General features: G+C 42.2%; 2 protein-coding genes across 3 annotated transcripts in view; both read left to right on the plus strand.

The window, feature by feature from the left end:
* poc1a (POC1 centriolar protein A) overlaps positions 1 to 5,243 on the plus strand; it is a 54,905-nt gene extending 49,662 nt beyond the window's left edge. The window contains exons 11-12 of one of the 2 annotated variants that reach the window (XR_013130835.1): positions 4,023 to 4,293; positions 4,976 to 5,243. Coding sequence is in view for 1 of the 2 variants with exons in the window: in XM_077005392.1 (XP_076861507.1) it covers positions 4,023 to 4,157 (135 nt within the window). In the remaining variant the exon portion in view is untranslated. Of the gene's footprint in view, positions 1 to 4,022; positions 4,942 to 4,975 lie in introns of those variants that run through there. The other variant, XM_077005392.1, reaches the window with a different exon arrangement.
* Positions 5,244 to 9,689: 4,446 nt separating this feature from the next.
* Positions 9,690 to 16,225, plus strand: dusp7 (dual specificity phosphatase 7). The gene is made up of 3 exons (XM_077005421.1): positions 9,690 to 10,472; positions 11,556 to 11,984; positions 15,452 to 16,225. The coding sequence occupies exons 1-3, from the start codon at positions 10,070 to 10,072 to the stop codon at positions 15,757 to 15,759; spliced, it is 1,140 nt and encodes a 379-aa protein (XP_076861536.1). The 5' UTR covers positions 9,690 to 10,069; the 3' UTR covers positions 15,760 to 16,225.
* Positions 16,226 to 23,796: the final 7,571 nt, after the last annotated feature.

Raw genomic sequence — 23,796 nt, forward strand, 5'->3', positions numbered from 1 at the left:
ATAGCATAGCGGAGGAGTCGCTCTCCTGACGCAACCTGTGACGACACTCCCTGGCCAATCAGTGTCATGCTGTTCCTCCACGTCACAGAACTGTACCGCTTCGGAACGGTTAGAACCTCGAGCGAGTCGGTACGAAAAAAGTACCCGAAGGGGCCGGCTCACTGGGAACTGGTACTAATGGAAACACTCACAAACCGTCGCGAATCGAACCGTACCGCGCCAAGTAGGCCCTAGTGGAAATGCGCCAATACTTCTGAACTGTGAATGTTTACGTACTCCTGAACTGTGAATGTTGACATACTCCTGAACTGTGAATGTTGACATACTCCTAAACTGTGAATGTTGACATACTCCTGAACTGTGAATGTTTACGTACTCCGAAACCGTGCAGGCACCTCCTTCATTTTCGGTTGATTAGAATATTGTGTTACTTGTGTTGTGCTTGTTTTCTGTTTGTGTCATTGGTACATACATCGTCTAGGACCTTTTGCAAATGAGACCTGTGACACTGACCTCTGCACTTCCTGCCTGGCCCTTTCTGTGCTGGTGTTTCAGTACAGTTAAAGATGCTTTCATCCACAGCCTCCTCATAGTAATCTGAGTTAGCGCATCCTTGGTGAGCTGCAGTGCACACAAAATGCCCTGGCCACTGTTTTCAAAATGAACCTCTGACTGGGAGGCACTCATAAATATTTTATACTTAAACCTGAAACAGAGGGTTAGTCATCACTTTCCCCACAGTCTTTATCCGTCACTCAGACTCCGCCCCCTGAGGCTATGTCCAAGCCTGCTGCTTAATAACAGTGTCAATAACAATGACATTGTTATTATCAGATGCAAATCTTTCAAAGAACCTGGGACAATCAAATTTTTTTTTTACTGTTCAGTTTTATTAAAATGAGTCCAGAACCTATAAGCATTGTTTTCACAGGTATGTCAGCAACAAGATTGACCCCTAGCTGATCCCTAGCTGTGGCTAAAAACACTCAGGAGCGAGCCAAGTGCTGAGTTACCAATGGAGAAATCGTCTGGATCCTGAAAAGGCTTTAACAAGCTCTTATGGACTTATCAGAGTGATTTAAGAAGTACATGGAAATATAATAAACACTTGCATTCACTTAGTATAAAGGCATCCATTCTTCCTTCTTGCAGACCACTGATTTAAAGTGTTGGGATTTTGTGTCTGCTTGCTGTCTTGCTCCCAGTGATATAACCTGATCGTGTTTCTCTTCTGTCTGCTGTGCATTCGTTTCTGTTGTTTTGGCATGCCATTCATTCTGCTTGACCATGCATGGTGACAGACACTTACACATAACCTCATTTACAAGTCATTTCCATCAGTGCGGGGTCATTGTGAACTTTCACTCATGTATCTATGCAAACTGCTGCCTTATAAATGAAAACCTAGGTTGGCTCAGTAGATCTGGGATTGAATACATATAGAGCAAACCTCAAAACTTTCTTCAGAATTGAAATTTTCAGTGATTTGATCTGATCTTTGACTTGCTCTTTCTTGCTCTTTGATGTGCTCTTTCACCTTGTAGATAAGACTTGTAAGCACCTCTGAAGGAGGGGCGTTTCAGTTTAAGTGGTTTGAGGGAAGAGAGCTGCTACACATGCATGGGCATCTCTGACTGCTGTTTCTCCAAGTCTCTAGAGGCTGGATGAGGATACGAGATGTGAAAGCATTTTTAGATGCCCTCAAGGAAATTGATTTCTTGCTCCTAACGATAAGAACAAATGAAAAAGGATACTGGTCCAGTGACCATGACTGTCCAGTGTGTGATAAAATATGCAAGCTGAAGAAATTTTGCCCAGTTTTCATTGGTTCCCTTAGAGCAGTGCAGCTCCACTGCTGTTTGCAGCAACAATCTTTGCCTGAATTGCCTGATCTGTTTCATCAGTGCGTTTACTTAATAATAATAATAATAATAATAATAATACTAATAATAGTAATACCTATGAATTTGTTCTCAGTCTGATGCGCCAGTGCGTAAAACCCGAGTTCTCCAGCCCTTTATATCAGGATGATGGTTCTTTGCAAATATTGATTGGAAAAGCACACCAGCACAGGAAGGAAATGCTAAACCATTCTCTCCAGCATGAAGCAGCACAGATGTTATCGAGCTGCAGCTCTTCAGTGCTGGGCCCAGAGGGCTGGCTCAGGAAGCCCGCTTACATGTCTCCAGCTCGTCCCCGCCATGCTGTGCTCAGCAGCACCGTGTGCTGAGGGTTTGGGTGGCAGACTGCGGGCAGGGAGGACCCAGCATTGGAGAACCAGCGTGTGAGGAACCGGCGTGTGAGGTACCAGCATGTGAAGACGCTGCAGCTATATGCGAGCGTAGGGTCACAAGTGTCTTGCCATCCCACCAGTCACAAATCGGATTCTGCAACTGTAAATGTTGTCATAAAGTGATCGTAAAATTGTCCAAAACCAAACAGTGCTGCCAGAGGTTATTCAGGGTCATAATTCAAATAATTAATCTTATTCTGGGATGTTGAACTACTCAGATTTCTAAAGAAGCTTATTTCATTTGCTGTCTACTGAGTAAACAATGGCACGTCGACAAACATTTCAGTATTATGGTACTAGTAGCCAAATCAAAACTCATTGCATAATGGCTAGTTTCTGTGCAGAAAGTTGTGTGTGTGTGTGTGTGTGTGTGTGTGTGTGTGTGTGTGTGTGTGTGTGTGTGTGTGTGTGTGTGTGTGTGTGTGTGTGTGTGTGTGTGTGTGTAAAGTATAATTAATATATAAGTATACCTAATATATAAGTACAATTAACTATATTGAGCAAACTTATAGTAATAATTCAGTTGTCATTACCTAAGCACTAACTTGATCATGTTGTGTCTTATTCGAGTGTCCCTTGTGTCTTTTATTTAAGTATTGTCATATATTTTCCCATCTTCCTCCATCACTACCAAAAAGTAATATATGAAGCTCTTTTGCCCAGTGGATAAAAGCCTTAACAAACATGCATTAGTGTTGAACTTTAACGGACAGATCAGATTGGACTGGATACACTGGAATATGGACATGGCTGTAATTACATGACCATTTACCATGACGAATCACTTTAGACTGACTGTTCTGTTCCACTGTTAAGCAACAAGGTAGTGCTCTTCTCCTCTGTCTCAGACCATTTGGTATCAAACTACAGTGACAGGAGTATTCTTATAAAATAAATAAAATATCCTTATTCAGTAGTCGTAACACGTGCACTAATTTCCTTGTTTGTTATCAAGGATTGTGATTCCATTTAGATATGACCAGGAACTATCATGTTCCCCATGTTGAAGTTGTTGTTTTTCATTTGTGTCGTCTTCATTAAATTCTGGTAATGACGGTGAGAGGGATGGGACACACCTTGTGTACCACCAGGTTCCTGTGGCTGTGCCACTACACTCACACTTGCTTAAAGCGGTTCCTGTATGTTCGTGGCGTTGTGTTCAGTCAACACTCCCATGGCGCCTAAAGGTCAGGGTGGCCGGCCACACGCTGTCTTCGTTCCCCCAAGCTAGGTCACTCCCTGGCACAAGGCCAGGCCACGCCCCTCCACACCCTGGCACAAGGCCAGGCCACACCCCTTGATGCCCTGGGCCATGGACAGGCCACGCCCCTCCACACCCTGGCACAGACCCTGTGTGCCCCTGCTCCCCCTTGGCATGGTGTCGTGGTCTACGTTAACAGAAGGACGCTTTTCTTGACGTGTGCTGCTCCGCTTCCGCCCCACACAGAGCCTGTGGTGTTCGGTTTCTGCTTCATGTGGCGAGCAATGGGGTCTCGTATTTCTCCCTCCATAATCGGCTGGATTGTCTGTAAGGAGAACAGCACATCTGTCTGGGGCGAAAATAGAGGCATTCATGCATGTTTGAGACGCTGGATTATGACTCCCCCACACCCCCCCACCAATACACCCTGCCCTTGTGTTCCTTCTCTCACACACACACACACACACACACACACACTGGTGCTCTCACTCTCAGTGATACTCCCCCTCTTACTCTTTCCCGTTGTAGACAGTGGCCATCTTGGAGCAGAGACTCACACTGACGGAGGACAGGCTGAAGGAGTGGACTGACAACCAGGACAAGATCCTACAGCTTCCCCCCTGCGCTGCAGATCCATGCATGCCTGAAGGCTGTGCGGATTAGAGCTGCTCTCTTCTTTCTGCTCTTCCTCCCACCTCTTCCTCCTCTGCCTTAGCAGCATCATACCTGTAAAATGAACTAACCCTCTGCTGGAGCTACACCTCCTTACATCTTCTTCCTCGGACACCAGTGCATTCTGGTAAAGTGCCTCAGGACTGTGCCCACATCCTCAAAATTATTCACTGGTTAGTTGGTAGCAGTGAAATGTGTCTATTTCTCAGTAGTAAGAGTGACACCTGCCCCCCCCCACCCCCCCCACACACACACACACATTATTTTCTGGTATAGACACTTTAGTAATTAGTCCATGTTGTTAAGTGCTGCAGGGAAAAGAATACCAGTTTGAGCTGAGATTTGTACTGATGCTGTGTGGTATTCTGCTCTGTCAGGGTTTCCAAAGGTTTCACAAGACACTTTTAATGACATTTGCATCAGCATATGCATCAAATTCACTGCAACACTGCATGGCAAACACATCCATCTTGATGAACACCAGTTAAGAAATTACATTTTTTGTTTAACATTTGTTGTATATTATGCTATAATCTGCTTCGTTGTTCCTTTGTGACATTTTCTTATTTTAGTTTGAAACTCAGGTTGTGTACTACAGTCAAGTACAAATGAATGTCTTTAATGAGAACTGGGGTGTGTTTTAGTGAGATTTTTATAAACTTAAAAATAAAGACATTTCTTTTGTATACTGATTTTTTTAAAGGATTTATCTTAAATTAAATTACACAATCTCTGTGCTGTTTCTCATGGCGAGTGCTTCCTCTGTGCTATGTTAAGGTGGTTTTTGTGCCTTCTGTGTTTCTTTAAAGGTACTATGAAATGAATGGTGTGCAGGTCAGAGCTGATGTGCAGGACAGAGCTGATGTGTAACGTTTGAAGTTAAGGGCTCTTAACCCAGTAGTGATGTGCAGGAGTGCAGCTGCATGGTGATGCTTGGCTGAACTTCACCGACATGACAAATACAGTGAACAAGAATTAGAACTTCTCTGCTGTTTTGCTGCCCATATGACTCACCAACGCCAAAGTGGAAAGAAAGTTATTTATTCAGAAATTATTGAGTAATAAACTCATACAGCCAAGACCTCAATGAGGCTGGATCCAGTTATTTTTAATCTAACAGTTCAGAATGTAAGGGGGGAGGGTCTCCAGCATTACTAAGAGTAAGAGCTTGGCTGAATGAGCGAACTCTTTGGGCTTTGTTGTCATGCTAGATGAATGACCTCACTCCAGCTCCAGGGAGATCTCTGCTGGGCTAGGCTGGATCCCCAGGGAACTCTGAGCATGCCGTGAGCCATAGAAGGAGCCCTTGGCATGGACCTGTGCCTGTGTGAGGGGCTTCATACTCATGGAAATTTGGAGGGCTGCTGAATCAAGCTTGGCCCCGTCTGTTCTCCCCGTCTCATGAGGCTGCACCATACAAGGTCTCCTGCTTCTCCATGCCAACGTGTGAGAGGTTTGCCTAAGGCACTGGCCTGCATGCAGCTCCCATTCTGGCCTGAAGCAAGAAGACACATCTTTAAAGGGACTGGTTTTAATAAGGATGTAGCTCTCTCTCTGTGGCAGTGGTTCTTGGTGCATTTTGTAAAATAGAGTAACAAAAACAAAAAAAATCTAGAGCGAAATTCAGTGCAGTATTCCACATAATGCATGTGAGGCCCGGGAGGCTGAGGGAAGAATGAGGCGGCTGTTTTTTTTTCTCCCTTCCTCCCTCCCACATTGGCTTCTTATGGAGACAACATGTGGATCATCACGCTTCCAGAGCTCTACACTACCGCCATGCTTCTGAGGAGCTCCGCCCCATGCAGTCTTCTCAGGGCTTTGTTCGTTCAGTTTCTTTAGCCTCTAATTTGCCTGCTCATTATTTATTTTCAAAAAAGGTGTGTGTGTGTGGGGGGGGGGGGGGGGTGAAATGAAAATCTGGCTCCAGTATGCTGGTGTAGGAGGTGTGCGTGACCGGCGTGGTTTGTCGAATGTGCAGCCATGCCAGTAAGGTTTGATGTCCTGTCCTGGCAGAAGCAGGCGTGAGTGGCATCACTTTTTCTCTGTTGTTCCTCTGCCTGTGTTTTAAAAACCCGCACAATGGCATAGGGAACAGTGTCCGGTCCTGTCTTGAGCTGTATGACCTCAGGTATCCCCCCAAGCACCAGCACTGGTCAGGCTGGGCAGTGTTGGTTCATTTCCAGGTTTCTCTCTCTCTCTGTGAGTATTGAATTTGTGTTTGTCTGGGAGTCCAGTATGTGTCTTCCCCATGTGGGCCGTCAGCATGGAGCAGCCCACGCATGTGCTGCACAGTCATATTTCCTTTTGCCTCCTTCAGATCACACACCAAATCAAAGAGAAGCCTAGGAAAAATGCCCCTTTAATGATTAGGGGGAGAGGAGGGCTGTGTAAAAGAGACGTGTTAATACTTAAAAAATAATAACAGTAATACTTCAAATAAGATTGAACACGATTGTACTGTGTTACATTTAAAACGTGACATTTCACGATGAACTGAGTCTGGAACATCTGCACATAGAGGCCCATCTTACAGACCTGATGCATGTGAACATGCTGAACCTTCAGAAGAGCTGCTGAATGTAGTCAGTATTAAATAAGCTACATGTGATTGCCACATGAATGCCACATTTTGATGTTTCTGAGCTTTGAAGAGCTTATTGTGTTTGCCGCTTTACAGCTATTACTACTGGTGAATATTTCTATGAACGTTTTGAAGGTTCCACAAACAGATCCCTTCACCACATGTTCTAGAAAGCTGATGAAAACCTATTTTGTCCATTGGACCTTTCCTTAAGAGTCTAATTTGTACTTTTAATGTTTACTGCTTGACACAGTACAACGCTAGAATTACATTTAAGGAAATGTTTGCTTTTTGTTGGAACACAATTGTAGTTTTGTGGACTTTGAAGTCTTAAAGTGATTAAATATGTTGGTGCAAATCAGATCTGTGTCAAACAAGGACATGAATAAGGTTAGGGTTATGGTTAACTAAGTAACTAACTAACTAATGGTTAACTAACTAACCCCCGACCCCCTAATCCTGACACTGACTCTGAACTCCTAACCCTGTCCTTGACCTGCATGCAGCTAATGGCTCTGTCGTGGCCTCATCCCCAGAAGGTGAATAACGTGTTAGGGTCAGGGTTAGGGATACATTTACAGATAAGCTTAGGGTCAGGGGTTAGGTTTAAGGTCAGAGTTAGGTGTTATGGTTATGGTTATGCTTGAGAGCCTCAGGATCCTTTTGCCTGGATATCTAAAAGCTGCATTAAGTTGTCAAGTTGTTGTTTTTGCTGTTTTATATGCTTTTCCACACATAAGAGACTTACTAATAAGACTTTTATTAATAAAATGACTTCATTAATAGGATGCCTTTATTAATAACAGGGCTTTTATTAATAAGAGAGTTTTTGTTAATAAAAGGACTTTATTAGTATGAGAGTTTTTGTTAATAATATCTTGATTTATTTATTTGGTCAATTTGGCTTTTCCATTATATGAACTTTCTCTAATAGTATTTGCTAAAAGCATTGTTTCTCTTAATGTGAGATGATGAATACAGTTTTTACTTAGCTCAAGATGGCCATGTTTGACCTATGTCAAAAAATGCATACAATATTTATTTGCTGCAAGGTTATGACATCTTGCATTTATATATTTTCAGTCATGTTGATAATGGCAGACTGGTGTAGTTCTGGAGGAAGTGTCAGGTAAATGTATGGAAACTAACCCTCCGATGGGTGTCATTTGGGCACTTAAACAACCTGAACATTAGTGAGAGTCTAATGACCTGTGTAGTGAGCAGCGTCTCTCAGTAGGGCGGGGCACTTTGAGCAGTTCCCATAGCAGTTTACTTCGTTGTGTCTTGATGTCATGTCTTAGTTATGAAATGTAGGTGTTGTGTGGGCAAATACATTGTATGCTTGTGAGGCGTTCTCTGGTGTCACTATAGTGCACTCAAACACTGGGAGAGGAACTCTGACTTCTATGCCCACCAGCGACCTGTACAGACATCACCAGCTTTAGGAACAGGTAAGTTTGAGAATATTTTGCAGATTTTCAGTTTAATTTAAAAGTTATTATAGATTAGTTCAGAAATACACAAACTGTATAGTTTAATATACTATATAATTGTGAGATTAATCATAAGGTACAGCTCGTGTCTTATTGTGAATTATAAATTAACAAGCAAATGAAAATACTAACATAAAAGGGAACTACTAACACAATGTGGATACTAACACAAAGGGAATACTAACAATATGAACACTAACACAAAAGGGAAATACTAACACAAAAGTGACATTTTTTTTCTTTTTTTTACACTAGTTTCATGGGGCAAAAATGATTTGGTGTGCTGTTGTGAGGATCCATCGAGGAAACTCCATGTCTAAACCCTGCACCTACTGTTTGTGGAAGAGTTTGGGGTACTAGCATAAAAACACAAAGGCTGACAGTCTGGAGTATAAGTCCTCTGGATGCATAAAAGGCCATTGTGTACACCACCCAGTCTACTGTGCAGCTGTGATGAAATCAGACGGCCTCCTTTCACATTTGTAGCAGTATCTTTCACAATATCCATCTGCACATTTTGATTCCTAATGGATAGACTTTTACTGAACCCTGCCTGGCCACAGAACTGTTTAATTTCGATTAAAGATCATTTTAATACTCGGGAGCATTTGTTAGCTTGGGCTTGCCGTTTTGTAGAGAAAAAATGTCAGTTGTTTATGAAATAAAACACAAGTAATAATAGTGTAGTGGTTTCAGTTTTTTAGAGTTGAGAAACTGGAAGTGTAGGGTTAGGATTAGGGGCAGTGCTTTGAAGTTCTATGAGGTGAAGCCAGTGTACGTATATGTATACAAACATAAGATTCAGTAACAGGTAAAAATATAGTGAATATAGGCTAGTGAATGTAACAGAAGTGCTCACTCAGCTGTTTTGCTCATAACTGATAACCGAATATGTCCAATACATAAGACATAAGTGACGTTACTAAAGTTTTCATTCACAATCGACAATCGTACAAAAGCAGCTGTTCCGCAGAGATGAGATGCGCAAACGCAGCTGTTGCGCAAAGACGAGACGCGTCTTTTAAAGGACCTTGAGCCTTTTAAAGTTTACTTGAGCCATCGTAGAGAAATTGTCACCTGTAAAATATGCACTCACCTACACATATTGAGTTATTGGTTATCCCCTGCTGTGTGTTAAAACATTTAAGTAACCTAACTCATTAATATTATTTCACCATCATCACATTGATAACATTGTATCCATTGCCTACAGTTAGCATTGTTGTCGCTACAATCCAGACGTAAGTACATCAGTTAGCAAAGGTTCCTTCACTTTCATTTTTCTACAATTGAATCCCCGAGGCTGTAATGGGGTATATTTTACTTCGACAATTATAGCTGTCCTTTGACTCAACTTTGGACGTTGATAGTAAGGACGCACTGCGTCTTTAAACAAGCCCGGGTAAACTCCTCCCCTCCTGCCCTTTATTACAGCCTGTCAAAGCGCTCGCTGGAAGTGACAAACAGGAGAGCGGCGGGCGGAACGGAGGACATACCGTGATCATGAACGCCTCTATTCATAAGAAATCCTGAAAACATTACATGTGTAGTGGCACCAGACGTCCGCTTTAGACATCCGTCACACGTTGCGCCTTCTCATGGACGACGACGCGAAAGTACACATTCTCCCGTTTCAACAGACTGGACTAGGAGAGCCGTGATGTGTTTTCGCACTCTTTTATCGGACAACTTGAAATCTCGGTACCACTTGCTTGATTGAAACGAGGTTTACTGGAGAATCGCCGCTCTTGGGTTTGTAAATGGGGGAAGTTGTGTCGCCTGATTTCCCCTTATTTTATTGCATGTAACAGCCTCGTCCTATTTCCCTAATGAAAAATAATCTTTGGAGCAGTTCCCGGGACGTGCCTATGATAATGTCGAGCAAGAGCGTGGAATGGCTGCAAGACGAACTGGAGTCCGGGGTGAGCTCGCTGCTTCTGCTGGACTGCAGATCACACGAGCTCTATGAATCATCTCACATAGAATCGGCAATAAATTTGGCAATTCCAGGTTTGATGTTACGGAGGCTAAAGAAGGGGAATTTACCTATCCGATCCATAATTCCAAATAACGAGGACAAGGAGAAGTTTGTAAAACGATGCAAGACGGACACCGTGGTTTTGTACGATGAGGCCACCGCGGAATGGCAGGAGAACGGGGCAGCTAGCACTGTTCTGGGTCTTCTGATGCAGAAATTACGGGACGACGGGTGTAAGGCTTACTACTTGGAAGGTAAGAATACTGACCAACACACACACACATATACATGTTAATTATATATAAACAAGTTACACACCTACATGACCTATAAACATTAGTGTAACTTACCCGATCAAAGGCGAGGATTCCTTCCATGCTCTGCATTTACCATTCAAAAGTTTAATGTGCCAATACGTCAATTCTCCGCGCTTTCTGTGTATTTCTCTGTATTTCTTGACACCTTGAGTTTTTTCATGTTTTTGTTGTGATTTGTTATGCTGGCTCTTAAAGTGAAATTAGTTATCAGAAGTTGAGAAATGGACAACATTTTATAGTAAACATTACATTTAGTCGCTTAGTCTGTGGACGGTGCTATCAGAACTATAGTGACAAAATAAGGTATTTGCAACAAATTTGAAATAACGCGAAGTCCAACAAATTTACAGTTGTCATCTTACGCGATGGCATTCGTGCTCGCCTGAGTCTGCTGGCGAGAGCTATAGCCAGAACCTTAGTAATACACGGATTAATGTGTAACTACAGCGCCGAAATGGGAAGTGCTTTTAGTATTCAATTTTATTGGTAAATATTCTTTGTGAAATGGTCAACTTTACAGTTTGAACGTAACAGGCTGTCCTTAACGCCTGAAACATTTGAAAACCCAAAGATGTTTTCAATTAATTTTTCTAAAATGGCTCCGCCATGTTGTCGTCGTTCAGGAGTGAGCACGCATTTCATGAATGAAAAAGGAAGAGAAAGTAAAACGCAAACCTTTGCAGTCCCTTCATTATTTGACGTATTTTCAGTTGTTTTTGGGAGATAACAAATTTATTACATTTCGTAGAATTCAAAAGCATTGTCAGTATTTTACATTGTGAATCGCTACCATTCACAAAAACATCCACTGAAACTGAACGACAAGCAGAGATTTTTCTGACTGTGCGTGAGGTTCAGGATACCTCGTGAGATTACCATTACGATGTTTATACTGAACTGATTATAAAATGCACTTCATGAAGTGTAACACTAGAAAGCTCTGTTTATTTGGATTGCCATGTCTGATAGCTCTATGATTTAATTTTTGACAAACTCTATATTTTCCTCACTTTATTCTAGGAGGATTTACCAAGTTTCAGACAGAATATCCCGAACACTGCGAGACCAACCTGGACTGTTCCTGTCCAAGTAGCTCCCCTCCTACGTCTGTTTTGGGCCTGGGGGGGCTACGAATCAGTTCAGATTGTTCTGATGGAGAATCGGACAGGGAGCCGGGTAGTGCCACTGAATCGGAGGGGAGCCCCTTACCCAATAACCAGCCAGCATTCCCTGTTCAGATACTCCCGTATCTTTACCTGGGCTGTGCCAAAGATTCGACCAACTTGGATGTTTTGGGCAAGTACAACATCAAGTACATCCTCAATGTAACTCCCAACCTGCCTAACATGTTTGAGCACGACGGAGAATTCAAGTACAAACAAATCCCCATCTCGGATCACTGGAGCCAAAACCTGTCGCAGTTTTTTCCTGAGGCCATCTCTTTCATTGGTAAGTGGCCACCCTGATAGAATGTCTTCAAAATGTTTTTAGTTTGATTGTTTTATTCTGGTTCTGTTTGTTTTTGTTGTATAAATGATGTTGGGTTTAGTGAGTTCTAGAGTTAGTGTTGGAGATTATTTAGAGTTATGGTTAGTGATGATATTATTTTTATTATTAATTTGTCCCCATAAGAATTTTGAGTTTAATAGAGTTCATGCCAACAGTTATATGTTTATGTGTATTTATGTGTTGCAGCTATACTGCAAATGCTATCATTTGTAACTATGTACTCTCAGAAAGCTTCAACTGCATTCTTACACGGTTACTTCAAGTGTGTTCAAAAACTTTGAGGGTCCTAGAAAACGTTGCCTCTCTAACTCATTCAGAAAGTGCCTACAGTCACTGAGCTGTAAAACGCTGGCAGCCATCTTTAAGCTTAATGAGCAAACGGAAGTACCGTTATTGAATAACATGGAGTCAGCAATGTGGAGCGCTGAGCTAGGGGGTCTGTGTTAGGGTTGGATTAGGTCTAGATGTTGTGTTAGAGTTAGAGTTGGGTTAGAGGATGTGTTAAGGTTGTGTTGGGGTTAGAGGTGTCAATGTTAGGCTTTAGGGTTGTGTTAATGTTAGGGTTGAGTTAGGGTTGTGTTAATGTTAGGTGTTAGGGTTGGGTTGGGGTTAGGGTTGTGTTAATGTTAGGTGTTAGGGTTGGGTTGGGGTTAGGGTTGTGTTAATGTTAGGGTTGAGTTAGGGTTGTGTTAATGTTAGGTGTTAGGGTTGGGTTGGGGTTAGGGTTGTGTTAATGTTAGGTGTTAGGGTTGGGTTGGGGTTAGGGTTGAGTTAATGTTAGGTGTTAGGGTTGGGTTGGGGTTAGGGTTGTGTTAGGTGTTCGTGTTGTCATGCAGTTATTGAATAACATGGAGTCAGCAGTGTGGAGCACTGGAACACTTACCAAAGGGCTTCTTAACAGATCAGTGTGTCAGCTTTACAAGGCTTTACTAGAGATCAGTAACAAAGGGAATCTTGTATACCGTCACGTGATTTAATGGGAGGTGCATATGTCATTGGGCTTGGCCATAAATCATATTGAGAGGTGTGTTGTCCATGTAAATGAGACGGTGTATGCATGAATGAACGACGCTATGAATACTAGAACATCAGCAGTAACCTGTAGCTACATAAATGATTTTAGACGATATATATTACAGCATCCAAAGATAGGGTTAAACATTTCTTAGAGCTATAAGGTACATGGTTGTGAAGTCTCACAATATAAAGGAACATTTAATGGGTTTATCATTATCTTGCCATTAAATTGTTCTTTGTCAGCTGTGATCCAGGTTTTCAGCAGCATGGAGTCACCAGCACTAGTGTAGTGTTTTTCAGGAAATGCCACCCTTGCTGTCACTCCAAGCCCACTACAGAGTCATTTCCTCAGCATGTCCTGTCCGTGACCATGGTTTTGTTTATTGTACAGTTTTATGAGGCTTGTTTAGCAGTACCCTAGGCTAAGGTTCAGATAGACTTCTCTGACGACACACACTTTATTTTGTTTATTATATTCAGCTATACTGTTCATCACAGACTGCTGGCTGCTTGTGTGTGTGAACAGAGACAAGAGTCTTTCTGTGTCTTGTGGAATGTACATTATAACCAGGAGACCATGAGACATGTGCACAGAGAGTGAAGGATATCTGAGACCTCAGACCTACCCTGAGGAACAGGAATGTGTACTGTTGTTCTGTGGCATGTGTGTGCGCGTGTGTGTGTGCGCGTGTGTGTGCGTGTGTGCGTGTGTGTGTGTGTGTGTGTGTGTGTGTGTGTGTGTGTGTGTGTGTGTGTGTGTGTGTGTGTGTGTGTGTGTGTGTGTGTGTGAGAGAGAGAGAGAGAGAGAGAGGTGGCACTGCTGAAGTGAAATGCAGTGGCCAAAAAGTTCAGATCGGTAGTAAGGTTAGGGTCTGAGGTGAAAGGTCATATTAGTGGTCAGAGTGGTTGTTGCTTCTTTTGCAATAAAAACATTGATTATCACGATGTGTCTTATTGGCTTGGTACACTTTCAGTTGTTTGGCTACATTTTCAGTTATGAATGATTGTCTAGTTAAATTTTTTTTGGATATGCTTCCAGCCACAAGTTTCTTTGTTTTTGTGAAGGTGTTTTCCTGTTGTGACATTTTTGCTCTCATAACAGTAGTTTGGTTTTAATGTTGTCCTTTGAAGGTTTATTTGGTTTCACTGGTTATGGTGAGTCAGACTTTAGTGACAAGAGTATGCCATGGTATACAGAAAACTCTTCATTCATTAATTGCTCATTGTGTGAATGGATTAAACGGAATGGGTTTTAATTCAGTGATGTTTGCATGCAAAATAAACAGGAACCAAGGGGCTGAGGTACGACTGTCATAAATACATCTTCCTGTGGTGGTGGTGGTGGTGGTGGCACTGATAGCTGCATCAGATATCATTTTTTAAGTAAAACTGGTGCACACCAAGCTAAGCCAACATCCTGTTTGCTGGGTGGACACTGTTCGCTGCCCTAGGGGTGCTTTCATTTTCAGAGTAAACAAAAGCCTGTCAGTACTTTAACACACACAGTGGTTAACAATCATTTCATACCTTGAAGTATACAATAAGTATGGTGTTACACACAGACACTGAGGGAGTGTGGGTAGTTTTTTTAAATGTACTTCTCAATGGACTTAAAAATGCACCACATTATTGCTACACTCAGGTACTGAAATATGGAAATGTTTATTCTTGATCAGTAAAGACGGTATATTTCCATATTGTGAGATGTTTATTTTCATTTATAAAAAGGTTTTGTGTGTGTAGAAAAAACAGCTTGCTCGTTAGACTCAAGAGAAAAGGGGGGAGAACTGCTTGCCATAGCAATAGTTATCAATACCCCCCCCCCCCCCCCCCCCGCCCCACACACACACTGTACGTCCAGTAGGTGGCGTCTTCATGTGTTGAGAGCTTTACAGGTCATGTTTTCTGATACTTCACGTTGCTCAGCAATGATATTAAGTTCCGTTCAGTTGTTCAGATGCTTGTGGGTCTCAGATTGAAGCCTAACAGAGCTCCATCCACCACAGCTGCACCCTCAAGCCAACGGGAGAGCTTCTCTTTCTGTGGTGCCTTGTATCAGTTGGAAGGAGATTTGTAGTGAGGTCCTCATGAATACTGGCACAGAGCCCCACTGCGCTCATAGTCTCATCACAGCACTGGTTTTTTTTTCTGAGTATTTGCAAGTATCAGTTATTTATTGCCACTGTAAATGACCTTCTCTGCTCCTGCTAGCAGACCTTAGTAATAAATAATGTTTTCTCCTGTGGTCAGAAATGAGTTTCTCAGTGGTCATCCAAGTTGTTCTCAAATCACTATCTTCTTTTTTTTGTTTTTGAAGGTGTTTTCTTTGTAATGGATATGCCACCAGTCTATCCCATTTCTTTACTGGTGTTCTTGGTTTTGTCCTCCAGATGAAGCTCGTTCCCAAAAATGTGGCATCCTGGTGCACTGCCTGGCAGGCATCAGCCGCTCCGTCACCGTCACGGTGGCCTACCTGATGCAGAAGCTCAACCTGTCGCTCAACGATGCCTACGACTTTGTCAAACGCAAGAAGTCCAACATCTCGCCAAATTTCAACTTCATGGGGCAGCTCCTGGACTTCGAAAGGACCCTGGGGCTCAACAGCCCCTGCGACAACCGGTCACCTGCTGACCAGCTCTTCTTCACCACGCCAACCAATCACAACGTGTTCCAGCTGGACACACTGGAGTCCACATGAGGCTCATTGGCGGGGGTGGGGCGGTCCCGCCCTTTATTGAATGTTTGCCTCCTCATCTCCAGGGAAGTGGTTTGACCTGGTCGAACAGACGTGGGGGTTTTGGGAATGGGGTGGGTGGAGTTAAAAAGAGATGCAGAGCATGTAAGACCCCATGGAGAGGTGCCTGGGAGGGTCTTGCTTATGGAGGCTGATATATGGAGAACCTGCTGCCATACCAATGATTTTAGATGCAGCTTCTCTTGCCTTTATGGAACAGACTGTTCTTTTCTGTCTTGCTTTGGTAAATGTAAAGAGGAAAGAAGAGACTGAATGGAAGCGTCTAGCAGTTCACACACGGATATATGAGACAGGGAAGTGAAACCGCTGTGTGTGTCGACTTCTGGCCAGGACGTCCCCAGCCATGGGTGCCATGGCTTAATGGGTGCCAATCTAGTGTCTGGGACTATCTGTCTTTTTAAAAATAACAACAAACCATATATATATATATATATATATATATATATATATATATATATATATATATATATATATATATATATGTATGTATGTATATATATTATATATATATATATATATATATATATATATATATATATATATATATATATATATATATATATATGTATATATATATGTATATATTTTATATATATATATATATATATATATATATATATATATATATATATATATATATGTGTGTGTGTGTGTGTGTGTGTGTGTGTGTGTGTGTGTGTGTGTGTGTGTGTTATACATATATACATATATATGGTTTGGGTTTATTTTTATGACAACAGAAACTTAAAACACAACAGCAGCACACCTACTTACTTCATCTTCGTGCAGTCTGTATCATATTTGTATATTTGTAAACATTCACAACAGTTTGTCACATACAAACATGTCACACACACAAACATGTTCCCCACAGCTACACTTAAATCAGGGGCAAAGAGAATTCAAGACTCTATCTGACCAAAATGAAAGAAATTAGTAATTAGTAATTTTTTGGATTTATATTACAACCCCAGCACCAACCCCCTGACCCCAGGCCCAACCCCCCCCCCCCCCCCCCCCCCCCCCCCCCCCGCCACACACACACACACACACACACACACACACACACACACACACACACACACACCGACCCCATCCTCAACACAGTGACCCCAACCCCCCACACCTTTACCCCAGCCCCAACACCCTCCCTGGTTCTGGTAGTTTGTGATGACCTCGTGCAGTTTGTTGTTTTGCTTATTGTTTGTGGTGAGCTCATGCAGTTTGCACAGTGGAGAAGCCTTTCAGTTCATGGCACTTAAAACTGGTTCTCCAACACAAATAAAGAGACATTCAGTCATCCAGAGGGGGTCTGGAGCTGTCTGCTCTCTTGAGCTGTCTGCTCTCGAGTCGGGCTGTGCCGTGTACTTCACACTCATTGTTCTGTTTGTCTTACCCACAAGTCCCTACTTCCTTAACGAAACTGTTCTTGGGTTGATTCACCCTCTGGCCTTGGCGATTACATTATGAACACGTACTATTACATGTTAGATTAAGTATAACTATTCATGATGTGTATTTGAGCATGCAGTGCTCTGGAGCTGTGGTTCTTAACCAGGGTTTAGGAGGAGTTTCACTTGCTAGTTGGGAATCGACTGTTTAGAATTGTTTTTTTAACTACTATTGCTGCTCTTGTGACACTCTGGAAGTTCAGTGTGGTAAACAGAGCAGCATACGGTGTGTGGTGAGAAGGGTTCTGGCAACAGAAACATTGAATTGGACTTCAGTGGACAAGTGCTTGAGATAGCAGGGTTAGTTTAAGATGGCCTTATATAACCTTTTTAATTCTTTCCTATTCTGACTGTTCAGTACTATTTGTATCTTACTGTAGAAATTGTTGTATAAAAAAAGCTTGTTCCTTTTTTAAAGAAATCAATATGTAGTAATAATGGAGAACTAACGGTCTTTAACGGGTCAGTCCAGGTTGTGTTTGTTATTCTCTGCAATATAGCCAAACATCATTTGCAGTATTTAAAAAAAATTATAATATTAAAAAAGAGAAAGAAAGAAAGAAAAAATTTGTACAAGTATTCCACAAATGATTTGGAACTGAGGGTCTTTTTTTCTTTTTTTACCTGGGACCTACACAGTACAGACTGGGACACCCACACTCAATACTAGCTCAGATTGTTGGGTTAGGTTCACAATGGTTTTTTTTTTTTTTTTTTTTTTTTTTTTGTTCAGTTCTCTGTAGTTTTTTTTATCTGGATCTGTTAACCCTACAAATCTCCATAATGTGCTATATGCTATTCTTGTGGCCTTTCAATGTTTTTTTATATATATATTTAAGCAGATATGCAACAGTCACCTCCTGAATATATCACTAAGGGTGACTATTTCTCTGAGTATATCTTTAAGGGTGACTATTTCTCGGAGTATGTCACAAAGGGTGACTATTTCTCTTGCTTGAAATGACTTTGTTAGAAGTCAAGCACCTGGTCACAATTAAGAAAAAGCCAAGCTCTCAGCACCCAAGGACTGAAATGTATTTCAGTATAGAGCTTTTTTATGTTGATGTAAATCCTTGATTTGAAGCTGCTTCTTGTGGAGGAATGTTTGTCTCTGTAACAGTGGGAGCAAGAAACAGTTAGCGTTCTTTCTCTGTGTGTATATTGCCAGAATGCAGGAACAGGAGTTTCCGTGGAGAGTGTAGCTCCACATTGGTGAGAGGCAGTGTTTGAGAGGCAGTGTTTGAGAGGCAGTGTTTGAGAGGTGATGGAGGAGCGAGATTGTGAATAACAAAAATGTAAATCTTACCTCACTGAGGAATTTTTCAGGGATTTTTGACAATGCATCTGCATCGTGTTACAGCTTCAAATACATGACAAATAGCTGTTTTATATGTGCTGTATAAATTTTTTAAAAGATGCAATCTATATATGTGTATAAAACTGGCCTTGGTAGCAGGACAGTTAAATGTTCTGATTAATGAAGGATATAGAATTGTCGGTATGTATTGTATAGTATGTGGAAACCAACACAACAAGACATGTTTATACTACAAATAAATATTGAATTATTTTTTGGTTAACCAGTGTGGTTTGTGTTTTGTAAAAAAAAAATTGTTTTTGTGAAACACTTGTTCTATTCCTCTCAAGGTTATTGATGTCATCTGAATTTTCTCACAGTGACGCGTATATCTGTGAACGTACTGAGAATGGACACTCTTGGCTGCCCAAGCATTGCAACAGACCAGAGCTCTATTTGAAATTTATAACATGGTTTGAATAGTCCTCAACACTGACCCAAAAAAAAAGGTGGGGATGCTAACACGTGGTAGTGAGACTTCACCGCACCGCTGAGAGAAGTGCTGCCTGCCTCAGAACCTTCTCCACTTCCGCTGGAGTGCTTCCTCTAGGTTTGGAGAAGCTCCTGACTGCACTATGACATGAAGGTAAAAGCTTCACAGTCCCCGACCACTCTGCTGCTCCCTGGTTTCCTGTTGCCTTGTGGTTAATTTCAGATACAGATGTTTCTGAAGCATGTGATGAAACCACATCCGATTACTCAAGCTCACAACACCAATCTACTTCCTGTTTCTCACCCATGCGCTCTCTCTCTCTCTCGTTCTCTCTCTCTCTCGTTCTCTCTCTCTCTCTTGTGGAAACGGAAGGAAAGGGCAAACAGTCCTATTTATTTTAATTAGATGGGCATGTTATAAAGATCTATGAAAGAAAAAAATCTAATTTTAATTTGTGGTAAAAAGTCAACAGTGTAAATGTAAATCACATACAGGTGTGCTAAAGCTTGACTGTAGTATCATTTTACTTATAATTTTCAGCAAAACAACACAAAACTAAAAGGGGTCAAGGGTCAAAGGGTAATTTACAAGTATGAGCAAAAAGGACATGTCCTGTATGTCCAGCAGTAACACTTCTAACCTTTTGTGTTCGTATTTCAGGTTTTACACTATTATCTCGGGACGGTGATTTCATGGATGTCAATGTGTATCCAAGTGGCCTATGGATTCTGAGCCCAAGCTTGTACCTACAATTAGTGGTAGAACTTGAAATGAGAATATAGCACAAAGATAGGAAAACACTGAAAATGTAATTAGCTTATCATATACAGGGCCCATTTAATTCCTTTAATTAATAGAGCAGTCAGACGGGGCGTGCCCTCCAGGCAAGATGGGGTGTGCCCTCCAGGCAAGACGGGGCGTGCCCTCCAGCAAAGCGTGACACTCGTCACTCACAGGCTTTGTTATTATTCAGCAGTTCCTCTCATTCCTGCTCATGCTGTCTGACTGTAAGTGCAGAGAGGCTAACCCTCCTGTATGTGCGTCACCGAGGCGTAAAGACACTAGGCTTGGAGAGTATTATTATGAGATAAAGGTTAGTCTTTGCTGTGGAGGAAGTGATGAGCTATAAATATCTTCAGTGTCTCCTTCAGCGCTTTGAGCTGTGTGGATTCTAGCTCTCCACTACAACGCTCGCTCAGCCATTGAGATCTGGGATGACATCAGCAGGCACTCTGAGACTGTCCACGTTTCTTTGGTCATTTTTGTGCTGTTCATAGAAAGCCTGACCTGCCACTGTGTTATAACCACAACCAACACCACCACCACCCCGCAGATGCAAACAAATGCACAAAAGAAGCAACAAACCTTGTGCACCTTAAAATAGACTATTGGATGCTCAAAAGATGTTCTTCGTTGGTTACTCCATAGAGTATCGAACCAACCCGTGATCCTTCCCTTGGTTACTACATAGAGTACAGAAAGGTCCCGCATCGGCGTGACACGGTAGTGATCAGCACGGCGGCTGCACATCAGGGCGACCCAGATGCCCCAGTGTATCTGACTCACATTTGCACTTCTGTGTCTGTTGCCTGCAGCTTCATGTGACACTGGCGTCTATTTTCAGACGTGGAAACAAGCCCGTCCCGAGACATTTGCTGGTGGCGACAGGCGTGGGAATGTGAATTCACAATTGTGGGCCATAAATGGAGAGAGCTGAGGAACAGGCCCGAGCTGCTAGAGTCGTGTGTGGGTGTGAATCGTGCTCGGCAGAAACAGGCTGGCATGCTATTTACACGGGCACCACACAAGGCCTCTATGCTGCATGTGAATAGCATATTATGGAGTTGCATGTTTGTGTAGGCCTGATAGTTATTAATATACAGAAGGTATGAACATTGATCCATGTGTGTAGAAGTTCTCCCAGGCTAACGTGGGTTAATAACAAGCTAATGACACTGCACAAACAGAAGGGAAAGGGCCATTTCTGGTCATGCATGTTTTTTAATTCTCACACCTACTTACCTTATACTCTTATCCACAGTAACCTGAAGCGGTTATGTGGATTTGAATGAATCTTGTTGAACAATCTTGGGTTTTTTTTCCAATTTAATAAAAATAACCACACTGCTCATTATATGAGTATGGACTCATTTTGGGGCAGGACTTATCCCCTATTATATTACCTTACAGACCTGTCACATGGCATAATCACACATATGGGCTCGAATGGTTTTTAACTTAATGACCTTTAAATGTGGGCCCTTGTGAATATATGAATTTTGACACCCCGGACCCCCCTATGAAGATGATGATGTCACTTCTTGGTGTAGGTGTACAGCGTGTGAGCAGAGCACTGCTGTCAGATGGATACCCAGCTGAAGTCAAAACATCACTTATTGTTTTATAGATAACACAAAAATGACGGTTTCTTACCAAATAATATTCCCTGCTGAGATGCTGCTTGTTGGTGAGTGAAGCCCATCTGTCAGCACGTGCAAGACATCACGTTTATTTCACATCTGAAAAAGACCCTTGAACATGCTGTTCTAGCTTCTCTAATAAACAAGAATAGTTGAAATACCTGCTTGATATTTGTATAGTCTATTATTATGAATGTGTGTTCTGTGCAGTACTCATGTGTGTTGTGTATGAATGTGTGTTGTTTGTAGTACTCTCATGTGTGTTGTGTATGAATGTGTTGTTTGTAGTACTCTCATGCGTGTTGTGTATGAATGTGTTGTTTGTACTACTCTAATGTGTGTTGTGTATGAATGTGTTGTTTGTAGTACTCTCATGCGTGTTGTGTATGAATGTGTTGTTTGTACTACTCTCATGTGTGTTGTGTATGAATGTGTTGTTTGTAGTACTCTCTTGTGTGTTGTCTATGAATGTGTGTTGTGTGTAGTACTCTAGCTTGTGTTTGTATGTATGTATGTGTGTTGTACATAGTACTTTCATGTGTTTCATGTGTGTTGTATTGATTGAACTTAGCAGCTGGTTGAACAAAGGTTTAGGATATAGAGGTGGTCTATATAGATACACTATATTGCCAAACATATTTGCTCACCCATACAAATGATCAGAATCAGGCATTCCAATCACTTCCATGGCCACAGGTGTATAAAACTGTGCCACAAAGCCACTCAGCCACAAAGTGGTAGGTCGTGTAAACTGATGGAGTGGGGTCAGCGGATGCTGAAGCGCATAGTGCAAAGAGGTCGACAACTTTCTACAGAGTCAATCACTACAGACATCCAAACTTCATGTGGCCTTCAGATTAGCTCAAGAACAGTGCACAGAGAGCTTCATGGAATGGGTTTCCATGGTTGAGCAGCTGCTTCCAAGCCATACATCACCAGGTGCAATGCTAAGCATTGGATATAGTGGTGTAAAGCACACTGCCACTGGACTTAACTGGCCTGCACAATGTCATATTGAACCCTATGGATTAGGAATGGGATGTCACTTAAGCTCATATGTCAGTCAAGGAAGGTGAGTGAATTTGTTTTGCAATATAGTGTATATAGAATACTGAACTCATGACACAATAATCAGACCGTCACTGTCACGCCTCATCATGGTCACGGGACGTAACCCCCCGTCACTGTCACACCTTGTCATGGTCACAGGACGTAACCCCCCCATCACTGTCACGCCTCATCATGGTCACGGCACGTAACCCCCCGTCACTGTCACGCCTCATCATGGTCACAGGACGTAACCCCCCGTCACTGTCACACCTTGTCATGGTCACGTAACTCAACCCCCCGTCACTGTCACACCTCGTCATGGTCACTGCACGTCATGGCCTTTATAATTCATGTTATTTCCCCTTTTAATATTTCACAATCTTTGTAGCATTTTAGGATATGTGTGAAGATTACACTGTGTGCTGTGTGCATTCATAATATAGGAGAATATTTCATATTTATATACCAGTCCTATTTATATACCTTCAGTTCTAACAGATAGGGTTAAAATAGGATCACACTGGTACATATCTAAAATTTGGGTTAAAAACTAACTTGCATTTTTATTTAGAGACTAGTTGTTACGTTTTCGACGGACAGGCATGACGCAAGTGCAGATTTTAATGAAAGAGAGTAACAAACAACACGACAACGACACAGAAGGCAGAGGGAGCTATGCTAACCAATAGGGAGAGGATACCAACACAACAGGTAAGCTGAATAACAGGGAAACCATAACAAACCAAGAAGCCAGATACGCATACGGGGAGAATAATACAAGAGAAGCAATGATACAGGGGAGACTAGGAAGGGGTAACACAACCGTATAACTATAACTAAACAGACAAAGATATAGAACTGCAAAAGACTACTAAAGACTGGGGACATACACAACGAAAACACAAGCACTGAACATGGGGAAAAGTGAACAACAAACAAAGACTAGGAACGAAACCGAGAGGGAGTATGAGAGCAATGACATGAACAGATATTAAAGCAAGACAGAGGAGCAACGAAGGACTCACGTACAGGGAATGACCGACACGGGAGTAAAACACTAGGGGGTTTATATACACAGAACTAGACGGTGAAACGAGACTCAGGTGTGTGTGCGCAAACGACGAGGGCGTGACAGACAGAGGGAGGAACGAATGGGAGCTAGGCGGGACCAGGGAGGAGGGAGGGGCTGGACGTGACATAACCCCCCCTCAAGGCATGCAACTCCAGGGGCACGCCAACCAGGGAGGGCCGGACAGACGCTGGGGACAG

Source organism: Brachyhypopomus gauderio, chromosome 1 (genome assembly GCF_052324685.1).
Source record: "Brachyhypopomus gauderio isolate BG-103 chromosome 1, BGAUD_0.2, whole genome shotgun sequence".
Lineage (NCBI taxonomy): Eukaryota > Metazoa > Chordata > Actinopteri > Gymnotiformes > Hypopomidae > Brachyhypopomus > Brachyhypopomus gauderio.